Genomic DNA, 24,434 nt, shown 5'->3' with positions numbered 1-24,434 from the left:
TTTTGTGTGCCATACACAACACACTGTACATGCTATGTTAGTGATAGGGGTTTGTTTTGTAAATGTTATCTCTTGGATTTCTTTTTGTTTTTAACATTTTGTATGTACAGCAGCATTTCATAAATTGTTCTGTTAAGCAAATTGAGCAACTTTTCTTTTTTTAAGATGAGGATGTGAAAAGCTTTGAATATTTTAAAATAAGTAATAAAAATGCAATCTATGGTAACCTAAAGTTTTCGGCATAAGTATTCATGTCATCGAAATTAAAGTAAGCTGAATCGATCGGTTCTTTCAACAAACTAGTGTATGTGCAGAGTTTTGTACTTTTAAAAAAGTTCTCATTTGCACTTTCCAATGAATTTAAACTTTCTAGATTTGTACCTACTTAAAAGAATGTTTGTGACCTTTTGACCCTTTTGTTATCCCTAATTCAGAAAGGCCTTTATTCTGTAAAAGCTTAGGTATTAAAAAAAGAAAGAAAAAAGAAGGGGGGGGGAAACGTTAATGGCATAACAGTCCTTTCTGATCATCCTGTGTAAGATGTGTATGCAAAATGTCAATAGAAGCAATTGGCCTAACAGTGTGACAACTTACTTTGCTTGGAAATGGGCTAATCTCCTGTTTGGGTTATCCAGGGGTCAGGTAGGGATTTCTTTTCGCACTCCCCATAGTGCAGGGCTATACACTTTTACAAGCTTTGTTGGGCTGGGGCTAAAATCTTCTCTACCCTGATGAGTCTCAGTTATCTATCAAAGAAAACAGCATGCTTATCCTAAGCACTACATTGGCTTGAAAGTAAGCCCCATTTATTTTAATGGAACTTGTTTCCAAATAGGTGTGCTTTGGAGCACAACTCAGTGTACACTTAGTTACTCCTTAACACATTTTAGCCACCTTTGTCATATTCCCAGTCAAGGTAGTTGAAGAGGTAATAAGATGGATTTCCCCCATGACTTCATGCTTTGAGGCAATTTTATTCCACCTTTATAGTTGCTGGAAATTATTTCAGATAAATGGACACAGCGGAAATGGGTGTGCTTAGTGTTAAAGTGCCTGTGTTTAGCATTGGAGTGCCAGACGTGCAAGTTTTCTACCCGTTGAAAATGGTCCCCTTAAACAGAGGGCACTTGCTGATACTATCGTCCACTCTTTCAAATAATTCATTATAGGCCTAGTACTGTCCCTTCCTGAAGTTCATGTGGAAACAGACATTCAGACATTGTCCCCTTCAGAGCTTGCCACCATTGCCCTGTCATAGCAGGCTGGAACTCAATAAGTGCTCAGGCAAGCATGGCGGGCCATGAAATAGGCCTTGGCAGGTTGCATGCTGTGAACTCCTGCCTCAGTGAATCAGCTTCTGTGTGTTTTTATAACAGCCCTTTTCCCCCTCTGTTAATTATGCCCCAAGGCTGTAGAAAGGCAGCATTTACCTGTTGAAACAGACTAAGCAGCAAGTGTTCTGACATGTTTATCAGGCAAATTGTTTTTGACAAAAGGTAATTACACATGCAATCAGGTCTAGCAATATCTGGTTGATTACAGGTTAATAATAAAACTGTTTAGCATCTGGTACATTTTCTGGTTGGAGGAAAGTCATGTAAATATGAAAAACTAATATTCAAATCCGTAGGAAGCACAAACCTTTTCCTGCATGGGCTTTAAACCATAGCCTTTTTAAAAATACAGATATTCCACTTACAACTTCTTATTCTTAGTATATGTCTGAGTCCTTTTCTGTTAATTGAAATTAATCTTCAGATGCCCCTCTAGCTGTGTGCAACCTTTTCTTAACTATTTTAGAGTTTGATCATAAATAAACTCAGCACATATGCCTTTCTGTCTTGGCTTTTCTTTCCCAACCAGCTGTCTTGAGGGAGCTATATTTCTCAAGGCAGCACCTACTAAATTGTGTGTGGCTTTTATACACAAGACTTGAATATACCCGAAAGAACAGGCTAGTAATGCATTATTGCTTACACAGGACTGTGTGTTGCTATGTAATGCATCACAATGAGTTTTTTGTTTATTCCTTTAAAATCAGCATCCGGTACTAGTTCACCTACATCTGAAGAATAGTTGGAATGTTGGTCCAAATCTCTCACTGACAATAATAGTTAATAAATAATCTAAATCAAATTTCAGTCTTATATCTATCGTCTTCAAACTAAACTTAAAAGAATCAAGTGACAGGAAGGAAAATCCCAAACCACAAAGGTTATTCAAAGCAAGCAACAAACTCCTTTTTTATCTTGCAACAAAATCGCTGAGTGGTGTATTTGAAGATGTGAATTAGGTTCAAATAGTGGGGCACATAACTTGGGGTCAGCTATAGGAATTCCTCACACAAATGTCTTCCCACATATTCTTTTGTTCTTTTGATACTGGTCTGGCTGCAGGGTTGAGCCTTAGCTCTTTGAGGGTTCAAATACCAGGAGTTAACTCATTACTGGGCAGTGATAGAACAAATGGATTTCCAAGCACTCTGTGTTAGAATCTAACAAAACTTTTAAAAATACAAGTAACTCAAAGATTTCACTTAGATCTAGCATCCCCAGGACTTGCACAAAGATGCCTGTTAATGTTTGGGATCAGATTTGGCCATCCAGTAGCTGCGTTAACCATTCTTTTAAAAGAGAGAGACTAGCAGAATGTCAATCTTAAGCATATTGTGTGTGTGGGGGGGGAAGCACCACTGATTTCAACCAGTTGATTGGGAACAAATTATTATAAAATATTACTATAAAATAAGGGCATATTCAAGTCATGTGTATAGAAGTCATGCACAATTCTTTGTAAAAGCTCTCTCTTGAGGAGTATGATTTATTGCATTTATATTTGTTAAAAATATACAGAAATATCAGGAACTTCGCAGTGAAGAATGTGTCAAGTACTGAATGCACTGAACACAACATTTCTTCTGTTAAATTTTAAACAGTATTAAAATCCGATTAGTCTATTAGAATAGAGCAATCTTTATAAAAAGTTGTTGAAAAAAGCAATAAAAAGAACATGATTACATCTAGGGCAAGTGATTTAAAAGGAGAGATTGTGACCTTTTTGCAATTGATTGTTACATCCATGGACATAGTGACTCCTTCATTATAGGTTAAGGCTATGTAGACTTTTGTAAAAACTTGTTGTATAAATTACGCTATTTTTCATTTAGGTTTTTAGTCCATTTATATGCCACCTTTCTACCATAGCACTCAAGAAAACTTTTATTCACCTTTGAAAATAATAAGAGCTAGCAGATGACACAAGGAGAAGATAAAAACAAAACCAACACTTTAAAAACATCAATACCACCACAATGACTAGTTAAAACAATTAAGCAATATTTATTTTGCATTTGGATATAGATATATTTCTACTTGAGTGACACACCTAGGCGACTCCAGTTAATCACTGAAAAAAAATCCAACATCTTATTTAAACCCTAAATGCACAGTCTGGTACTTGAGACCCACCAACAGAAGGGCATTAGGCCTTATCAGAAGCCTGCTATGCTGGTCAAAGGTACACCGCCATCTTGTGGAATAATAGCTAGCACAACATTCACTGGCAGAGCTATACCAGCAGCAAACATACACTGGTGGAATAGCTCAAGCTAGGCAGAATCATGGGTGCTGTCGGGGGGGGGTCCATTTACACTGCATCATATATTCCAGGCGTGGGAAGATGTTGCAGAACTACAATTCCCGTAATCCCTGGCCATTGGCCATGCTTGCTGGGTCTGATGGGAGTTGTAGTTCTGCAATATCTGGAACATCAGAGGTTCCCCACATCTGCTATGCTCCTTCAGTCCATGACCAGGCTCCTGCAATTATGTACTAACCCTAAACCTGACACAAGAAATTTCCCTGTTACTGTCTTCCCATTAAATGTCACCCTATGTTGACAACTCCTCCCCACACACACACACACACACACACATTGCCATGACAAAGCATGGGATTTGATTCAATTTTTTGCCAGGAGTGCAAAAAAAATGAATGGAACCATATTGCTGTCTCCCCACTGATAAGTCTTGAATATTCGGCTCCTGCTTCCCAGCTCTGTGCAGTGAGTCACTGGAGACTGTTCTTTGTGTGTGTGTGTGTCTGGCTGCTCTCCTTGTGCATCATGACCCCTCCTTTGGGCTTCTTGGATGTGTGTAATTTGTGTGGGTCTCCTGCCTAGAGTGCTATGCGAGTGCTGGGTTTGTATGGGCTCTCCTTCCCCTTTGTGTACTGTGCTCACACACAGCACTTATGAAGAACATAAGGGGATTTGAACCTCATCCTGTGGGGTTCAGTGCTGGCTGTGCCATTGGGGGCTGATGGGTTTGGGGACACTGGGGCATCATGATGTGTGTTGTAGTGCAGTGGATGTGCTCCTGTCATCTTGAGTACATTGACTCCCTCCATGTGTGGGTAGCATCACTGGCACATTAAATCTGTCACTTTTGTTCACAGAAGTGAACCCAAAGTGACTTAAAATCAAGTTAGCAAAGATTTTCACCCCAAAGACATGGTACAAGAATGATCTTATAAGGTTTATGGAGCAGTATTGCAGTGCCAATTTAAAAAGGGGGAATAAACATTCTTCATTTAATTAGCAGGCCATGGGTTTGTTGGAAATTACAGGAATGTTATGTGAAGTTATTACTGTTTGAGCCGGAGAACTAGACAGAAGAAAATAAAACGTTTGCAACTGAGAAGGCATGGTTCAGAAACTGTATGTCTGCTGTCAATAATTCCCTTCCGTCTCATTTTGTGTGCATAAATGTTCCTTGGGACAGTGGCTTTTGATTATAGTTGGCATTTGTGCCGACTTTGATGGAATTTCCAAAGAAAGACTGTGACATAAAAAACAGCGGGTGATTATTAATACAAGGCTTTTAATGCCTTGATATGGTCAAAAGGGATTACTTGCAGGTGGTATATCTCTGTCACAGGATGAGGCAACTTGTATTCCTGCTCCTTTTTTCAATTTGATGTTTATATTAATAGTATAGTAGTCAATTTAGAAGGGCTACATTTGCTCCCTGTCTGTTATGCTACTTTGAATTTTTGCAGATGATATTATTGTCATGTCCCACTCACCAAAAAATGCCTACTTCAAAGTCTTGGGTGCTTTCTGTGTATGTGAACAACTTGTCATAAATTATTATTGAATGTTCAGTCTTTTAAGTGTCTGGAAGTGCATTGTTCATCCTCCAAAGAGTGAAAAATCAGACTTAACCTACTCCAAGTTTAAGGTGGAAAAAAATCTAGAGAGATATTGGTGGTAGCTTTAAAACTAATCCCCCCTTTTCCTGATGTTACAGAGCATTGTTCTTCAACATTGGATCCCCACATGTTCTTGGACCACAACTCCCATCATCCTTGGCCATTAGCTAAGCTGGCTGAGGTTGATAGGAGTTGTAGTTTGACAACATCTGGGGACCCAGTGTTGAAGAACAGTGTCATAGAGTGCTGGATTCAAGGGAGAAGGGTGATGAAAAATTCAAACCAGAAGAAAGTAAGCAAGATCAGTTCTCTCTCTTCCAAGCTGTGATCATTTGGATTAAAAGCAACTGTTTGCAAAGTTGACAAACTATGTTTTGATGGAGCAAGTCCAAAAACCAGTATTGCTTAAAATCCATGATTATAGCAAGCTTGTATGTTCATTCAGCAAAACTGTTTGTGCTGTTTGCAAATAGTGCAGATATTCCCAGAGTACTCCTCTCCCAGAGCATCAAAGACACAGTAACAAAAGCAGATTAGTTGTAATTTATCCTATGCAGTGTTGTGGTGCTAAATTAGTTAAGCAGAGAGTAACAGCGGTCTGAAATGCGAGTGTGCCAGCGTGTGTGTGCGTTTACCTAAGAAAGCAGGCTTTTACCCTGCATTTTAAGTCTCAGTGATACTTAGTAAAATAAGAAAAGCCAGTTTATTTATAGAAAAACATAGTAGATAGAAAGGCATACCTAGTTCTAACTAACTAAGTTGGAGGCGCAATACCCAGGCGTGGGAATTGCCCTCATGGCTAGGAGAGAGCAGAGACAAAGGTGTCTCCTCTCTCCTGGACAGTCGGAGAAGAGAGGGCGGAAGGAGGAGGGGCAGATAAGCTTCCCTTAAGACATATCAGTCTAACAACGGAAGGAAGGAAGTCAGAGCATCATAGGTAAAGGTAATCAAACCTATCCATCTGGAGGACCCTAACTCTATCTCCTTTCTGGAACATAAACAAAAGAACAAAACAGGAGTTGCTCTTGCCCCACTTCCAACATGAAGGAGTGTTATCTGACTGAATGTTAGAGATGTCAAAATCCAGGACTTCTTTTCCTTGTTGCAATTTCACACTCTGAAATCTGCAGTAACAGTGGGAAGAGCATAATCAGAGAATGTGTATCAGTGCTCCAGTGTAGATCTAGCTCACTATTTATTTCTGTTCTTTCCACGGTATGTATAATACCTGCCACTTTTGTTTTGTTTGTAGTCTTACAGTAATTGAAATTTATGCTTTTATTAACTTTTATGTAAGCGTGTAGTTGCTTTAAATAATAAATACATATGAATGTGCCTTTCATGTTTAACATTACTGTGTTTCCTATCATCAACTTACTTTTTCCCTGTTTTGCTTTGTTTGAAATATCATTAATGCAATGCACTCCTTGGAAATATTGAATTTGAGAGAGATAACAAAAACGCAGCAGGCTCTTTCCATCCATGAAATTTTTTTAGCTAGATATGCCAGTTAAGATGGCTATCTATCGCCACTGACAGTAGGTTGGATCCAGAGGAAGTTAATCACACTTTAGTCCCTCTGAAATCAATGGGATTTGAGTTAGTTAGTCATACGCTAGTCATGACTTCCTCTGGATCCAACTCAGTGTGTTTAACATATATGTAGGATCATAGAATAGTAGAGTTGAAAGGTGCTTATAAGGCCACTGAGTCCTACCCCCTGCTCAGTGCAGGAATTCAACTTATGGCATATCTGACAGGTGGCTGTTCAGCTGCTTCTTGAATGCCTCCATTGCTGGAGAGCCTACCACCTCCCTAGGCAATTGGTTCCATTGTTGTACTGCTCTAACAGTTGGGAAGCTTACTGATGTTCAGCCGGAACATGTAGTGCGTATTGTAGTGCATATTGCAGTTAAGGACTGCCACTTTTTCTACCAACTAAAATTAAATACTCTTAAATTATCATTCTTCCCCTGAGGCTAACACTTGCTAATGTGAAAAAGTCAGAATAGGAAACTATAGAGCACAACCTTGTTAATAACATTTGCAATGAAATGGAAATGGACTGCCTTCAAGCCAGTCCCGACTTTTGGCTACCCTATGAATAGGGTGTTCATGGTAAGTGGTATTCAAAGGGGGCTTGCCACAGCTGCACAAGCCAGCCCCTTCCTTGTCCGCAACTGCCAGCTGGGGGGCAACTGGGCTCCTTGGGACTTCATGGCTTGCCCACGGCTGCACAAGTGGCAGGGTGCGTAACCCCTGAGCCATTCCCCGTGGGGGTGATCTTTAGCTGGCCCTTGACACCCAGGAGACAGGAGTGGGGATTTGAACTCATAGACTCTGGACTCCCAGCCAGGCTCTCCTCCCCACTGTGCTATACCAGCTGTCAACATTTGCAATAGCACCAACTAAATCTGTGTGCCACAGTTTTGGAAACAATTAGACAAAAGTTTAAAACACTGCCATTCCTGTAAACAATTGTAAGCTGGTGCATGTATATATTTTTGGCAGACATAGCTGCCTTTTGATTGGACTTGCCCTTAAATTCTTTTCCTGTTCCATCTTTATATTAATTACAGTATTTAAATCTCCTAGGATTATATCCCTCTGCTGTTTCAGTAGAAATAAACATGTGCTTTCTATTTTTTATGATGAATTGTTAGTCACAGTGGTATCTTGAGCCAAATCAGAAAAGATTATAACCATTACATCATGTACATCTTAGAGAACAGAAATTACACATGCATTATATTACATATAATAGTATCTGTGTCCAGTATACAAATATAAAAAGACTAGTGGTTCTTCCCCTGTTCTCTTTGCTTGTCAACCCTGCCTACTGTTGGCAAAGCCCCTCCTTGCTCCTGTGGGGCACCAAAGCCATCCCTTCCACGTACCACCTGCCTGCCCAACCTGCTCTGAGGCCTGGCTGGCTGGCCTATTGCCCAGCATCCTGTTTGGGCTGCTGTTGCTGTAGCTCCTCGGCTTGCCCTGCCCCCGCTGTCACACTATGACATCATAATGGCGTAAAGACTTACATTTTTATATGTATGGAAAGATATACCTACATGTATATATGGATACATATACCCGTACAAGCTGTCTTTCACACACCCTTATATGGATGTGTGTTTTGTTACTGCTGGTTTTATTATTGTTTGGTTTTATTATTATGTTTTTATTTTGTTATGGAAACTATCTTGAGAGAGTTTTTATCGTTAAAGGTAGCCAGTAAATGTTTTAAGTAAAATAAAAATATTTGAATGGTCTCCTCCACTGCCACTACTGACAATCTCATTTCAGTGGATTATTATGAGTATGTATTCATAAGCAAAGTATGTGACTTTCCAGCGTCTTATCTAATGGGCTACCGTTAGTGGAAATATCACTCCTACCAGTTTTCAGGTTGTGTTTTATTTCCGATTTTTAATTTATTCAAATACAGTACATAGCATTCTTTATTTCTTTATATTTTCCTTTGCAGTATTACATTTAAACATATGTAGAGCATAATTTATGTTTATATACCAACTATCCAAGACATCCATCAGCATAATTTGTAATGTGAGTGCAGTGAGTGCTTGTCCTACTGAACAATGTTAAACTAGACTGTACATTATTCTCTAATTTGTTTTCTAACATTAACCAAGGTGAAAAGTGAAATTAATTAATACTTGCCAGATCCTAGAGATCATCTGTGTCCTCTAAGCTGGACCTATCCACCGTAGCGTAGTGGCAAATTCCGAAGAGCAGAGTCCCTTCGTGATAGTCATAGCCATGGCCCCTCAAAACCACACCACCTTTCCACTTTCCCTTGCCTCCCTTGCTCTCCATGTCGTCTCCAAGTCCACACTCCACTACAACAGATGTCCCTACGAGCCAATCAGCATGAGAGGAAAAGCTGAGTGTTAGCTACTAAGAAGCATCTTCTCAGTGGCTGACTCACCTCCTTTCAGTCTGATTGGTTCCAGTCGGCACAAAAGTACAAGGACTCTTCTCAGTGGTGAACACATTCCCCTTTCATGATGATTGGCTTGTACATATGACCTGGCTGGGACCCTGCTTCCCAAAAAGTAAGGGGTCTGACCCCCCCCCCGTGACGCCAGACTTCTACACTCTTGCCTATCCATGGGCTTAACAGCAAGAAGTCCCACCAGTACTAGATCGAACTTGTGAGAGCGTGCAAATTGAAATGGGAGTACTAAATACCCAGAAGTAGTACCCTTATTTTCTTGGAAGTAAGTCCTGTTGAATGCAATAGGACTTACTTCTGTTTAGATATATATATGATTATACTGTTGAAGTGTCTTATTCTTGTTCCTTATGACTTTCTTCTGTTTAGATATATATATGACTATAAAGGAAGCCACAGACCTGAAATTACAAGATCTGAACAGGGTGGTTTACGCAGATGCTATTGGAGGTCACTGATTCATAGGGTCGCCATAAGTTGTAGTCGACTTGAAGGCACATAACACACACACACACACTGTTGAAGTGTCTTTTTCCTGTTTCACATAGCAAAGCAATGGAAATAATTCAGCTTCATTTTTTAAATAAAGTCAATACATTACAGCCTGATTACAAATCTTTGAAATTATGCATGCCGCTCCCCAGAATCTTAGCTCTCAGAGCGATCTCAGTAATTTTAATACCTAGGTTTTGATAAGACTGATGCTAAAATATGTATTGAACATATTTGTTGACTACTATATTTACTATTACCGTAACTCAAGTCTAAGATGTCAATTATATAGGATGTCTAGAAGATTAATAGATTTGCAGATGTTAATCCACATTTTGTGATTTCAAATGATACGTACTGGTAAACAGTAGTGTATTGGTAAATTCAGAAGTGAAAGGTCCCTACATGATAGTCACACCACACTCCTTTCTAAGATTATATAATCTTCTAAGATTATTCAAAAAAATGAACATTCAGTCTTTTACTTTGTTGGAGTTCTGTTGAGCTATGAATGCAGGATGAGAGTATGTCTTCTTGAGGTTTCGCAAGGATACAATGATAGCTTCCAGAAGACCCTTCTCAGCAGCAAACAGGCTCCCCTTTCATGCTGATTGGTCCATAGGATGCTGGAGAAATTGGGACCCAGGTCTCAAAAATGTAAGGGGTCTATGATCCCCCCATGTCTCCAGATGATAACACCCCTGCTGGTAAACCGCTTTGATTACCTCAAACAGAAAGGCATGAAATAGTATTGTTAACAATGATAAAATGAATTAAATCTCTTTTTTAAAATTTGTTCTTGAAGAAGCTATCAAGGATGATAGTTACACTGCCTTTTGCAGTGTATTAATGTAAACTGGGCTATTGGAAAAGTGCTTTGTATTGAACCATAGGAAATTGATATGATTTCCATCACATGGTGCTCCTTGAAAGATCTCTTCATACTTGTGGGAGTGATGCTGCTTGCCAGCCCTGCCTCCCAGCAAATTGATTGCTTTGATGGGGCATCAGCTAAGTGCCAAAATATGTGTAGGTGATATAAATGACCAGGACACAGTTCCAAAGAGCTGCACATCAGGCGGCTCTTGCCTACCCACAGCATACAGTACATAGGCTCGCAAAGTTCCTAACGTGCAGCAAGGTGCTAAGCACATAACTGCAGCTGTGAGTGAGGCAAATAATAAATGTATAATAGTACCAAGCAGGCATCCTGCTATCTCTACAGCTCACTGTTCTATCTGCTCCATCTTCATTGGAGAGTTGTCCCAACATAACCCTTGGACCTGCTCTCAGCAGGGGAGAGGGAAGTTTATAATTGGATGGCTTATGTAATTTACTTGTATGTGTTGGTTCTCTGCAGCATGTAAAACTGGCTTCTGTGGCTTTCAGAAAAAGAAATTTTCAAGAATTAATGGGGCTGCTGTGTAACCTTTCAGCTGAGTGTGGGATGGTGGAAGACTTGCGATAACCCTTTGCTCTTTGCCTTTTCTTGTACTCCTTCTGCTTGATCAGGCTTGTGTTCGATTGTGCTGATGACTGTTCCAGTTCATATATAATATGTATCATGCATGAAATACAGTGGCACAAACACAACAGTTTTGCTTCTCCATAGGCGTTCTATCAGTTTTATTATTCTCCACAAAGGAGGAATTTGACACTGGCTACAAAATCAGAACCCTGGGAAGGGTTAGCTTTTTTAAAAAAAACAAATGTCTAGTACAGTGTGGCTGCAGAAACTGGCTTGGAAATGTGTGGGAAACAGGTCATTTCATCAATTGGAGGACAACTCTTCAGTGCCCTGCCTAGCCCTTGCTCTTTTCTATTACTAGTGCAAACAGAATACATTATGCAAAATATGCAGATATATGCCAATTTGCCTAATGTATGCACCCTGTTGTGTTCCAGCAGCTTGCTACAGAATGTTGATTTTTATTTATTTAAAGTATGACTTTTGTGTGCAATTCTTTCATTGCATGTTAGTAATGTGTTTAGAAATGTAGACTAGAGTGTTAAACCCCTTTGAACATAGCTGGGCTTTCTTCTGGCTAAGCATGTGTAGGATTGTCTGGTCAGTCTTATTTGAATTGGATGTGAAAGCAAATGCCTTCAAAAATAATGGAACTATCAGAACTGTTTCATGTAGTGCAGCTTTAATGTGTTTTTGTGTAGATCATGGTCAGTCTGAGGTTCAGTGCCAACGTAATTCTTCAGCTCTTCACTCTCCACAGCCAGCCAGCATTATTTTTGAATGGGCAGGTGTAGTTTTTCAAGGATAACCTAAGAATGACACACCAGGATAATCTGAAGGGGGCCACCACTACCATCAACACCTGTCCCCAGTCACATTTGATTCATCAGCATTCTGCAAAGCACCTGCCGGTATTCTGCTTGGATACTGTATATAGTTGATGAGAGGCGGTGCAGTAGCTGATACAACCATACAGACATGATTTTGAATAAGATACGGTGGAATATGCTGCACTACTATCCCAGGAAGTGTTACAGACTGCTAATGGTATACCTTTGCAGTTATAACCATGCAGTCAGGGCCAGCCCAAAACATTTTCCTGCCTGAGGCAAAGGACAAAATGGCACACACACACACACTTTTCCATTTACAAAAGCCAGTTGGACCAGCAGTTGGATTTTATTTTAATACTGTCAGTGGGATTGTGTCCATCCAACCTGAGGGCAACCGACTAGTTATGGGGGTGTATGCAAGACAGGCACACACAGTTCTGACATCCAACAGAAGGGTGCAGGAGGAGCTTCAGGAGGGACAACCAGGGAGCTGCCCCTGCAGTCCCCAGCATCTGCTGCTCGAGGCAGTCACCTCACTCCGCCTAGTGGTTGGGCTGGCCCTGCATGGAGGGCTTCATTTTAATTTTGTCTGGTTGTCAGGATAAAAAAAGGCACAAACACTTCCATACATCTAACCAAAATAAATTTGGTATTTTAATTTTGAAAATACTTGTAAATCGCCCAGAGAGCTTCGGCTATGGGGTGGTATACAAATGCAATAAATAAATAAATTACCCTTGGTCGCCCTGATGGATGACCTTTATTGGGAGAAGGACAGGGGGAGTGCAACCCTATTATTCTTACTTGATCTCTCAGCGGCTTTTGATACCATTGACTCTGGTATCCTTCTGGGCCGACTTGGTGAGATGGGTATTGGAGGCACTGTTTTACAGTGATTCCGATCCTATCTCCAGGGTCATTTTCAGAGAATAGCATTGGGTAACTGTCTTTTGGCCCCCTGGCAGTTATGCTGTGGGGTGCCACAGGGTACCATCATGTCCCCCATGCTGTTTAACATCTATATGAAGCCCTTGGGAGCGGTCAGCAGGAGATTTGGAGCAAGGTGTCAGCAGTATGCTGATGATACCCAGCTCTATTTCTCCGTAACATCTGAATTGGGAGAGGCTGTGCAAGCCCTGGACCGGTGCCTGAACTTGGTGGTGCGCTGGATGAGGGCTAGTAAACAGTCTGAATCCTAGCAAGACGGAGGCACTGTAGGTTGGTGATTCCTGAGTTCAGATAATTGGTCAGTTGCCTGCTTTGGATGGGGTCATACTCCCTCTGAAAGAGCAGGTTTGTAGTCTGAGGGTGCTCCTGGATCCATCTTTGTTGCTAGAGGTCTAGGTGACCTCAGTGGCTAGGAGTGCCTTTTACCAGCTTTGGCTGGTAAGACAGCTGCGGACATTTTTGGACCAGGATAGCCTGACCGCTGTTGTCCATGTTGGAATATATGGGGTTCAACTCCAACTTGTGGGTTGAGGCTGCATGGGGTTAAAAAGGGTAGTTGGAGAGGAGACCTCTTGGTCGCTAGGCTATACCTGTCCTTTGATCTCCTGCTGTCTCTTCCTTACTGCTAGACTGATATGCAAAGGATGTTGATCACAGTTCCTTCCCTCCTTCTTACTTCTTTCTCTTGAGAGGGGAGCAGACATACTCCTTTGTCTCTCCCTCTCCTCCAAAGCATGAGGGCAAGCACTGGTCTCAGTGTTTGCTGCTCCAACTTAGCTAGTTAGCTAGATATAGGACTCTTTCCTATCAAGCATGTACTTCCAGAATAAAGTAGTTATTTCTTATTTTAAAGCTTAAAGTCTCTGTCTGACTCATTTGCAGGGAAGGTAGAATCTTTAGCAAGGATTCAAACACACACACACACACACACACACACACACACACACAAGCTCGCTCAGAACTCTCCATTCCCAGCATCGTGACTCTCCAACAGTCCATGCACTGGTAACCTCCAGGCTGTATATGAATATATGCATCTACAGTGCACGCAGGAATACTGTGCTAGTAAAGTGAGCATCACCAACTTTCAACGGTGTTTTATGTTAGAGAGTTTATCATGGAGATTGTGTGCGCAAAATATTGGTATTGGTGATAAATATGATATTTCCCTAAGTAGATTCTTGGGCATGTTCATTCAGACAAATGCCACTAGATAAAACTTGGTTTTCTTTTCTTTTGGATAACTTTGGTCAAACAGTACATGTTAAGCAAGATGTTTGCCTCTGATCTAGCTCTCTCCTTACTGAAGATGAAATTCTTCTTACTGATCTATACCAGATGGTTTGTTCAAGAGTTTTAGATTCACCAGCATTCCACAGTTTGTTTCTTCAGGCCATTTTGTGTGTTGCACTTGCCTATTTCTATTTGATTTTAAATAAGTTTTTGCTGGCAGTGCACTTTGTAACACCTGAATCTTAAGCACCTTATTTGGCAGTAAGGCCAATTATTTTCAGTACTCGCTTCCAAGTTCCTGTATATACTATCATAGGCTGAATCATCAGACCTACATGGATAGAGATGAGAAACCCTCTCTTTAGCATTTAGTGAATGAGCTCTACATTTAAGGAACTCGCTGCTCAGTAGAAAGAATGCCCTGCACATTCTTTCATGTAGGTCCATGTACTAATCCATGTACTAATTCTTCTGGAATAAAAACAGCATGCTCTTCTTAAAGCAGAATCCAAGGGCATGAATTAACATGAATTAGTTACCCCTTCCCACACTTTACACTCACTATTTCTGTTTTATAGAAGGTAGAGATGCAATGTATGTTAGTAACAATGAGAAAGGAACTATGAGTTTTTTAGGTTAAATCAGCTCAGGCTGACCTTGTATATGTGGCATTCAGACTAAAAGGTTTACTTGGAGTGGTGGAATATTTCAGAGCAAGCAGTGTCACTGCCCAGGTATAGCTTCCAGGTGCATGCTTTTTTTCTCCATCATCATTACCTAGAAAGTGTCCACACTCAAGCTAGTTAAAACATGTTTGCACATGTGTGTCTCTCCTTTAAACATTACAGAAAAGGCAGGGTTGACATGCTATGGAAATGCAGGACCCATTTTTCCTGTGGTTTGTGAAGCAGTCACCAAGAGGGTATAGGGCAGGATGGGGAAGGGATCAGGTATGATATGCTGCCTGCTGTATCAAAGTAAATTCAAATAGCTAAAATAGGGTTGCAGATCTCTGGCCTGCTGAAGTGTTTTTCTGTGTTCCCTCCTTCCAACTGTGTTTTTGTGGGTTTTTTGAGCGGGATTTCTCTTTCCTTGACCCTAGTGCAGTGTAGATGGTGTCTTTGGATGTCTTTGTAATTAGGGACATCACATAATATTATAAATTGGTCTGTGATGCAGCTGTGAAAAACTACACTGACAAGCAAGGGTGTACTTGTCTCAGGGTCTTAGACTCCTTCCTTTTTTGGGAGCCAGGTCCCAGCAGGGTCCCTATGTCTCAAGTGACCTTTGAGCCAATCAGCTGGAAAGGGGTATGTGTTAGCCACTGCGAAGTTACTTGTAACTTGCTTCCTTGTCATTTCCTGCTGATTGGAGCCAATTGGAGTGAAAAAAAGTTCCTTTTAGTTCCTACTTAAAAAGCCAAGGTGTGAGAATTCTGTAACTGCAGAACGAGAGACAGTGAATCCTGGTGATAGCATCCCATCTACAGCATCAAGCGGTGTGGTAGCAGCAGGAGATAAATGTGTAGACACTGAATTCAGTAATTCAAGCAGTATCTCTGATAGTGAGAAAGGTCAGTCAAAGGTGACATTGATAGAGAAGGAGAAATAGGTATTCAAGCCTGGCTAGATTATTCTACAATCTCAGAAGGTTGTATAATCTTAGAAGAGGGTGTGGCTGTGACTATTGTGAAGGCACACTGCACTTCTGAACAGGAGTGTAGTTGTCCAGGGTCTTGGGGGGGGTCTTAGACCCTTTACTTTTTGGGGAGCAGGGTCCCAGCAGGCTCCCTGTGTCTCCAGCATTCTGTGAGCCAATCAGCATGAAAGGGGAATGTCTTAGCCACTGAGGAAAATATTCTAACATGCTTCCTTGACCTTTGCTTGATTGGAGCCAATCAGAATGAAAGGAGGGTGAGTCAGCCACTGAAAAGAGTCTTCTCAGTAGCTAATGCTTTCCCCTTTCATGTTTATTGGCTTCTAAGGCTGTCTAATGTGGGAAATGGCATTAACAAGGATCTCATTCTCAATCCCCCAGCAAAAAAAGGGGGAGGGGGCATGGCTATGACTAACATGAAGGGATCCTGCACTTCTGAATTTGCCATTATACTGCTTGTGAATTTGCCACTACGCTACTGATGAAGAGTCGCTAGAAAAGGCCTCCATGTTTTTAGGACATGGAGATCATTGATTGCCCGTGGGAGGTAACCTGGAGGGGGCTTCTGAAGCCTCTCACCTAACTCTGGTGGTCCTGAGTGAAAGGCTGTGCTTTAATTTCTCAGCAAAAGCCTCCAGTCTGCCTGGAAGCTGCCCCTTCATCCCTTCTGTGTGAGCTGTGGTAAGGGAGGTGGTGCTCTGAACCCATCCAAAGGCTCCTTTTATCCACTCAACCCATCCAAAGGCTCCTTTTATCCACTCCTCCTTCCTACCTGCCAGGGCACGTTTAAATCCTGGGTATCGATGAAGGTCCCAGCCTTGGGGCCGGAGGTTCCAGAGGAGAGTCAAAAGTCAGGCCAGGGGTGGGGGCACCTCTGGCTCTCCAGCTGGCTGAACTGCAGCTCCCTTCAGCCTTCCACAACAGCTAGAGGGCACCAGTTCCCCAGCCCTGCTTTCGGGAAACAGGTCTGGAGGAAGCAGCTTCTCCAGCGTGGCGCTGGCCCGCATGCCCAACCATACGCCTGTTTGCGGTCCAGGCTGGTGGGTTTTGCTCGGGGAGGGCACGGCCTGCCAAGCAGGTGACTGAGGATCCCCGCTCAAGTAGGCTCGACTTGGGAGGGCCGGGGAAGCCCAGCCGCCCCTCTGGGTGTGAAGCAGGGAGACCGGAGCTCTTTTTAAAGCTCTAGCCTAACGTTTCGAAAAGTCTCAGAGCGGGCGGCGGCAGCAGCACAAAGGGAATTTCCACATCACACGCCGCCGCCGGGCCCCGGTTTTGCGCAGAGCTCTTCGAGTTAAAGCCAACAGGAAATCGCAAACGGAGCCCTGCTAATGAACAGATAAATAAATGTGCGAGAACTCCCTCCCCCCCCGGGCCTTTCAAAGGAGTCAAAACAACCTGCTTTGGAGACCCTCCGGGGATGGAGGAATATGATCCGCGCGCCCGCGGAGCGAGAGAAGGACTCCGCCGGGTTGAAACAATGAGGACGTGGATCGGAAATTGGGTTTAACTAGCTTAAAGGGGGATTAGGGCTTCCCATTGGCGACGGGGCCTGCAGCTTTCCTGCGAGAGTCACACCGGCTTTTAAAAGATTACGCGCCGCTTTGACAGCCGCACCGGCTGGAGATTAGGAACTCGGCAAAGGCGGCTGGAAGGCAACCGGGCGGGGGCGGCTCCCCAAGCCGCTTCCATGCTTCCGCCCGCCTTCAGTGTCTTTGTAAGAAGACCTTTATTGACGTGTACCCAGGCTGCTTTTGAAGCGGAGGATCCAGGAGCCAGTCTTTGGTCGGGGCGACCCATCAGCCAGTACACGCGGAGCCACCGAAACGTGCCCTCCAGTTATACTCAAGCGTGCTTTCATGTTTCCCTGAATGTAATAAAATGCCTTTAACATGAAGGAGAAGCGCCAAGAAATTATTCGGTTCAACTGGGTTTTCGATCGGATCTCGAACGATTCCCCGTTTCTGGCAACTCTGTGTATGTTTGGAGGGTGTAAGAATAACGTTTCTTCACTAGGCGGGGGACCAACCCCGACCATTCCCACAGCTCTGGGTAGCCGTGTTAGCATCTTGTGGCGGCTTAAAGACTAAAGCCATGCCGTGTGCCATAACCTTTGTGGCCCAGAGCCCTATTCCTTCCATGCGGCTGATGTTGCATCTGATGAAGCTGATGCCATCATAAACTTGTTTGTCTTTAAGCTGCCGCAAGACTCGAGTGAACTATTGGGAAAACTTTTTGGTCAAAACTCAAACGGCTTGTAAGAGACAAGTTTTGATCTTTTTTGTTTGCTGCTCCTTTCTCCCCCTTTTCAAAACAGGAGCGCCTAAATTCCGCGAGATGTCTTTCCTCCCCCCCCCTCTCCAGACCTAACAACGGGGCTTTCTCGAGCCCTTCCTAACGTTGGCGATAAAAAGGGAGCAGGATGGATTGCCGCAAGAGCGCAACGCTTTGCCGGCGACACACGCACTCCACAGGCCCTTAATGTCACCTTGTCCCCCCACCCTTTTATTTTCTTTCCTCCAGCTTCTGGATCTGTTCATGGTGTGGGATTGGTCGACTTACCTAGCCGATTACGGGCAACCCAGCTCCAAGTACCTGCGCGTCAGTCCAACCACCGCCCTGACCCTCTTGGAGAAGTGAGTCACTGGAGGAAAAATCCTCCCCCTCCAGCCATTTCTGCAATTGCATATTCGGGAGGGGGAGAGTGTCCAGAGACAAATGCTTTGTGGGAAGAGGAACGCAAGAGCTCACCACCAGCAGCTCCACACGATTCCTTTTTTGTTAAATCCAATGAGGCCCATAGGGAAAGGTTAGACCGTTAGAGGGTGTCACCAAAGCGTCTCTCTGGGTGTGCAAACGTTGCCTGTCCGTTTGCAAGCGGTAAAAGGTTTTTTTGAATTTGAACAGCTCCATCCCAACCTCCTTAAAACCGTAGTTTAGGATCGAACCACTACCTGCATCTTCCCCCTTAGCGCATTTCCTTGGATGTGAATCCCATTACTTTCAGCGGCACCCCCCTAACGTAATCCTCACAGGATCACAAGAGTACGAGATGGGTTTCTGGGCAATTTGTAAACGTACTAATTTTCACTGCCTTTTGGTTTCAAATTGCTATGAAAGCGTCTAATCTATTCTTTTAAAAACGTACAACGATTATGCCAATGTGACCAAATTGTACTTTGAAAAATTATTATTTTGTGTACTGGTTCTATAGGTACATCCTGCTGTGTAAAACTTCCGCCTTCACCTCCCCTTTCCCCGAGGAACCCAAGTGGTTTGATTTAACTGTCTGGGAGATCTGATTGTTACAGCTGGTTTTCAAACTTAGTTTGATCCAGTGGCCTGTGTCCCCCCTCCCCAGCAGGCGTGCCTGCCTGCCTTGGCTGGAGATGTAACCTTAATCCAAGCAGTAGGAGCTCCTTTCAAGGAGAGATGCCTCCGTAGTGTGGCTGTTCCTCAGATCCCGGCAGTTGCCTTTTTTTAAAAAAGAAAGAAAAGGTAAGGGTAGTTGAGCAGCGAGGCCCGCTAGGAAGCCGCGCTGAAGCCAGATGCAAGTCGCACGTGCTCCAGTGCCAAGAGCGTTTAGCGCTAGGGTAGATCTGCAGAGGAGTCGATGCACACCGTTGGCGGCAGAACTCTAAATGCTAAACTCTAAACTCTAATATTTCGCTAAGTCCTTGAAATACGCTCTTCCTCTCTAACTGTTGATCTCTTTTCTTTTTCTCCTTGCCTGCGTTTGCAGAGTCCATAGAGGGTATGTATGTCTGTTTGATTGATTTTTCTGACGTTTATTGGCATTCTGAATTTATTCACGTTGCTATTAAACCACCCAGGGTTCTGTTTCCAAGAGGTTAACAGGAAGGAACGCTGGCTTTGTGCTTTGAAAGGCATTTTTAATAATCAAACCGGATTAAAGTGTCCCAATAGTTACATGAAACTGCCCATACAGTATATGACTGTGATGCTTTTTACACAATGAAATAACTCTGTTTCTCGTGCAAGTATCCTAAAATGCAAGTCAAGTTATAGTTGATTCTAAAGTGCCTTTCATTTCCATAGAAACTTCCAAACATATATATGATTTAGGAAAGCAGCCCCACTTTATTTTTAAAGCTCTCTGCTTGCAAGAGAAAAGACTGCTTTGTGGTCTCAGCCAAAAATTTTCAGATTAAGAAGATGGACTCGGGTACACGGACTTTTATGCTATATTGGAGGTGGTTAGTCTTTGAGATCCACAGGAGTCTCTGCCGTTTTAGCCTAAATGTTTATTTCCGCCCTTTAGATTAGGTCTGTACAAAGAAAATAGAATGAAGCTGGTGATGTCAACTCGGTTGCTTCACAACCTGAGCGAGTTGGGCTTCTTTGAACCAGCTCATGGTGGAGGTTTTTCATGTTTAAATTTTGTTTCTGAAGCCTGTCATTTTTCACCCGTTTTCTTTCAGGATGAAAGACGCCAAAAAGAACAACATCTTTGCACAGTTCAGGAAGAACGATCGCGACAAACAGAAGCTCATCGATACAGTCGTGAGGCAATTGCGAGGCTTGGTGAACGGGATGTCCCAGCACTCCTAAGGGTGCGCTGCCGGAGAGCGGCACAGCCCAGGCAAGCCTCGTCCGGGCTAGGCTACTTGCTTCATGGAGAACCGAAACGACGCTGTTAAATGGGACCGGCCTACGGAAAGAGAAGGAGGGGATCCGGGGGTCTTCAGCTCTGTCAATTCCTGCTATTGAACAACTTGTAAAAACACTCGTAGGGGAGAAATGGGGTTGTGTATTTACAAAGGCAAAACGCTCAATTGTACATGCGACAAGTTGTATTGTAAATAGCTTTCTTCGCGATCTGCTGGCGATGCTTCATGATCCCCCCCCTCACGCACACTTCAAGATCACTTGGGGGGCGGGAGAGCTTGCCACCAAATCTCTATTGCTATTTCCTTCTGTAACCCCGATGTCATACTTTCCCAACAGTGAACTTTTCCTGTTTCAAGTTGCCTCTCTCCCCCCCCATACGCACTCTCTTGTATTATTTGTATATTATTCGCCTTAAGTGATCCTACAAGTTTTCTATACCAGATTTTCTTTTTCGTAGTGGGGAGGGGGCAAAAAATGAGAGGTTTTTTTGTAGTACCCTTTAAAACTGCCTGAATCCAACTCCGGGTTTGGTGGTCTTCGAACAACTGGACTTTTATAGACGATTCTTAATCCCCCCCTCAAATCCGGAGTTTTTCTCTGCTTGCCCTTCATCAACATAAGGGGTACAACAACGCGATGCCCATTTTGTGCGTGTGTGTGTGTGTAGGTGTATGTCAATATGGGTGTTTCGAGGACTAGATATCCCGCCGCCCCCTTCCCTAGATTTTCAACTTCTTCCCTGGAGCAGCCTCGTTCGAAACACAAACGAATGTATAATAAATTCAAACCAAATGGACTATGGGACTTGCATAAAGAATGTATTTTTTCTTCTTCTTCGTTCGCTCGCTCCATGTACTAAGTTATTTTGACAGTCCAGAATACAGTGCTACAACCCTGACCCCCTTCGTTTGGCTTGTGTGTGTTAAGGACACGTCTCTGGCAGAGCAGCTTTCGAGCCGGGCTGCTTGGGAAGGGGAACTCGTGCTCTCTCTCCCAGCCAGGGTCTCCCTCTAACTTCATATCGGGCACTGACCTCCTCTACGCCATCTCTCTCTTGCCACCTCAGTTTGTGGGAGCAGGCAGCGATTTTGGGGAATGCCCAACTGAGATTTTCTTTTCCCCCACAGCAAGGTCGGGCTTTGGAGATGCGACCCGAAAGTCAGTGCACCTCGGAACATCTTGCTTATTTCTTCCTTCATTAGAGGCGACAAGATTGACGTTTGCATCCATTCGTGCATTGTTTGGGGAAGACGGGGGGGTTAAGGAAGGGATGGGGGCAGCTGTCGGGCAGATCGATCGGAACTAAAGGCAGAGCTGTCGCATCGGGTTTCTGGGCCGAGACCGATGGCCCGCAAAGGGCAAGCACGGGCCAACCGGGCGTCATCGTCTTCGGGTTGATCTCATCATGCGCCGAATCTAGTTAGGCCGCTTGCCCGCTTTCTCTCGTAAGACGGCCGAGTAAGTTTTTTTCGCCTGGGCTGGTTGTGTGTGTTTGTGTCCCATTCGCAGGGAGGGAGATATGCCGGTTCAGTCCCACGATTGCTAAACGTTGGGCAATGATTTGCTACTGAAATGCATCCCTTTGGGAGCGGGATGCCTTTCCAAGAAACTGGGCTTGAAGGAGTCAAAAGAGGTGCCCGCTTGTTTCCCCAGTGCCAGTGGTGAGCCTGGCTTCCTTGGTACTCTTTCCACCAGGCCCCAGCTGTCGTAACGGCTCTTGCGCATCTGTACAAGGCTCCAGTCAATGGAGCCACTCCCCGGGGAGTTTTGCCACTGGCCGCAGCGGGCCGTGCCTTACAGTCTTGGAGAGGGAAGTAGGGCCAGCGCGCTTGTTTGGCGCCAAGCCCGGCCCTTAGCATCCTGCCCCCTTTTTGGCAAAGGTGCAGAGAGATACGAGAGAGCCTTCCCCCCCTTCAAAGAGACAGGCCTTAGCGTTAAGTGAAAGAGGAAAAGGGGGCCTCCGGCCTTTACCTCCAGCAAGAACGTTTAATGAAGGTGGGGACTTGGGCTTTACGCGCTGCAACGCCAAAGGAGACGTCGTCCGCGCATCCCAAGCGGAAAGTGGTGCAACTTTCTCCCCAAAGGCTCCCCTGCTTCATGGGACAGATGCAGTATCTGGGAAGCAGGAAGCTCGGGCCGGCTTTGGTCGACGGCGTTTCCTTTACGGGAGTGGGTGCAATTTCTCCAGCGCCCCTTCGCTTCCGAGGCGATTCCAAGTGATGTGCTGGCCATTGCGCTTGTGCTGCTGCTTGCTGGGGGCGGGGGATCCCTCTGCAAACAAGAAGAAAGTCATTAAAAGAAGAAGAGGCGCCTTACTGTAAAACAACGAATGAGGAAAAACCTGTATCCTAAGAGGAAACGTCTTCGCTGACTGCCAGTTCTTACGTAGCCAAAAGGACGGCAAGGAGCCTACTTTGAGAACCTCTTGTGGCTTCAGAACTGGCTATAAATATTCTATATAAATAAGTACAAAAAGACTTTAGAAGGAAAAAAGCTGGGCTGAGGACAAAAACAGGACTAAATAGGTTCAGTGGGCACAGAATGCTGATTGGCTGTTGGGATGGGGGGGGACGGAATGGAGTATACTGGAAAAGGGCCCGTCCTGAATAAGGGCACCCCACACTGCAACGTTTTGTTTCAGGCCCCACCCATATTGAAGAAGAGAGGAAAACCCGGTCCTGCCTTTAGGCCCTACGTACAGTTTAAACGTTGCAGCTCATTGTTCAGCTTCTTCCGCCTGGGGTCCTTTTCGCCATCTGAGAAGGCCTTTCGCAATTTGTGTCCTTTGGGCCTTCTGCCCTCCCCTCCCGCAAGCCTGCCTCCTTTCTCTCCCCACGCCAAAGACGCGTCCCTGTGACATTCTCATTGAGATAACTTTGCTGGATGCACGCAAGATAAATTCCCGGAGTAGAGTTACTGTATTTGAACAAGTAATCCCAAAATGAATCTATAGACGTTCACTAAAGCGGCATACTTTTACTTTAAACTGCCGTAAATCACGTGGAAACTGTGCAGCACTCATACAGCTCCTAACTTTTAAAAGTCAATATTCATTATTCTTGATTATTATTATTATTAATCAATGGAAGAAGCAGCAGCAGTAGTAGTAGTAGTCAAGAGTTGATAGCAGAAACAGTCTAAATGATCTCTGCTGGTAAGTCACTATCCAGCCACGTCCTTCAACTCTGAAGTCCTTCCCTGGCGGGCTCACCCTAAGAGCTCTATGCTAACGTAGCTAAAAGTCTGGCCCGTGCAAGTGAGTTTGGGGCTGAGATCTACAAGCCACAATCCGTGCAATACAGTGAGAAGAACAGATTGTAGGGCCTCGCCCCAACGCTGTCTTGTGGGCCTTCTTTGGTAGTCAGCGAGCAAAGACTTTCAACTTCCTTCCTTCTCCTCTCTGCTTAATAGAGCCTCAAACTACAATCCACGCCATCCCCTTGAAGGCCAGGGCCCAGCTCCCTCCGATCCGGACAGCTCTGCATCGCCCTTGCCCACCGAAGTGGCGACCAATGGGTTATACCAGAGGCAGCGATCTGTGGCTTGCCGCCTGCGGCTCCCAATCCGCACGTCACTGCCGCCGGCCTCCTCTGTCAGCAGAATAAACCCTGTTTGTTTCTTTCATGAATATCTTGCCTGTCCTCTAAGGAGCTGAGGGGAACCTATATGCGCGTATTTCCCCGAGCTCCTCCCACTTTATCCTCACAACAGCCGTGCGAGGCTGGGGAGAAAGAGAGCGGGTGATTAGCCCAATTCCACCTACCGAGCATCGGCGTTGGGTGTCCTAGTCTGACCTTCTCTAAAGCAGATGTTGGCAGATTTCAGCTGGTGAGATCTGCTTTGGTTTTTCTTCCAAAAAACAAAAACAAACCTAAAGCTGGCGCTACACCAATGGGAGCCAAATGCAATCGGTTGGCTCTGGGAGGGGGAGCAGACCCGCTACTGCACCTAGTGAGCCGTATACACGGGGATGATTTGCCTCTGCAAGGCTA

The 24,434-nt window shown here is 44.0% G+C and overlaps 1 protein-coding gene across 6 annotated transcripts in view; it reads left to right on the top strand.

The window, feature by feature from the left end:
• Positions 1–21,340, top strand: part of EXOC6 (exocyst complex component 6) — a 143,315-nt gene extending 121,975 nt beyond the window's left edge. For 3 of the 6 annotated variants that reach the window (XM_061635528.1, XM_061635531.1, XM_061635535.1), the window contains 3 exons: positions 18,334–18,446; positions 19,553–19,564; positions 20,253–21,340. In XM_061635528.1, the coding sequence (XP_061491512.1) occupies positions 18,334–18,446; positions 19,553–19,564; positions 20,253–20,382 (255 nt within the window). In that variant the 3' untranslated portion in view covers positions 20,383–21,340. The remainder of the gene's footprint in view (positions 1–18,333; positions 18,447–19,552; positions 19,565–20,252) is intronic. The other 3 variants (XM_061635532.1, XM_061635530.1, XM_061635533.1) reach the window with 1 other exon arrangement.
• The last annotated feature ends 3,094 nt before the right edge of the window (positions 21,341–24,434 follow it).

Source organism: Rhineura floridana, chromosome 7 (assembly GCF_030035675.1).
Source record: "Rhineura floridana isolate rRhiFlo1 chromosome 7, rRhiFlo1.hap2, whole genome shotgun sequence".
Lineage (NCBI taxonomy): Eukaryota > Metazoa > Chordata > Lepidosauria > Squamata > Rhineuridae > Rhineura > Rhineura floridana.
The sequence above is the reverse complement of the archived record's forward strand: the minus strand, read 5'-3'. Positions and strand labels throughout refer to the sequence as shown.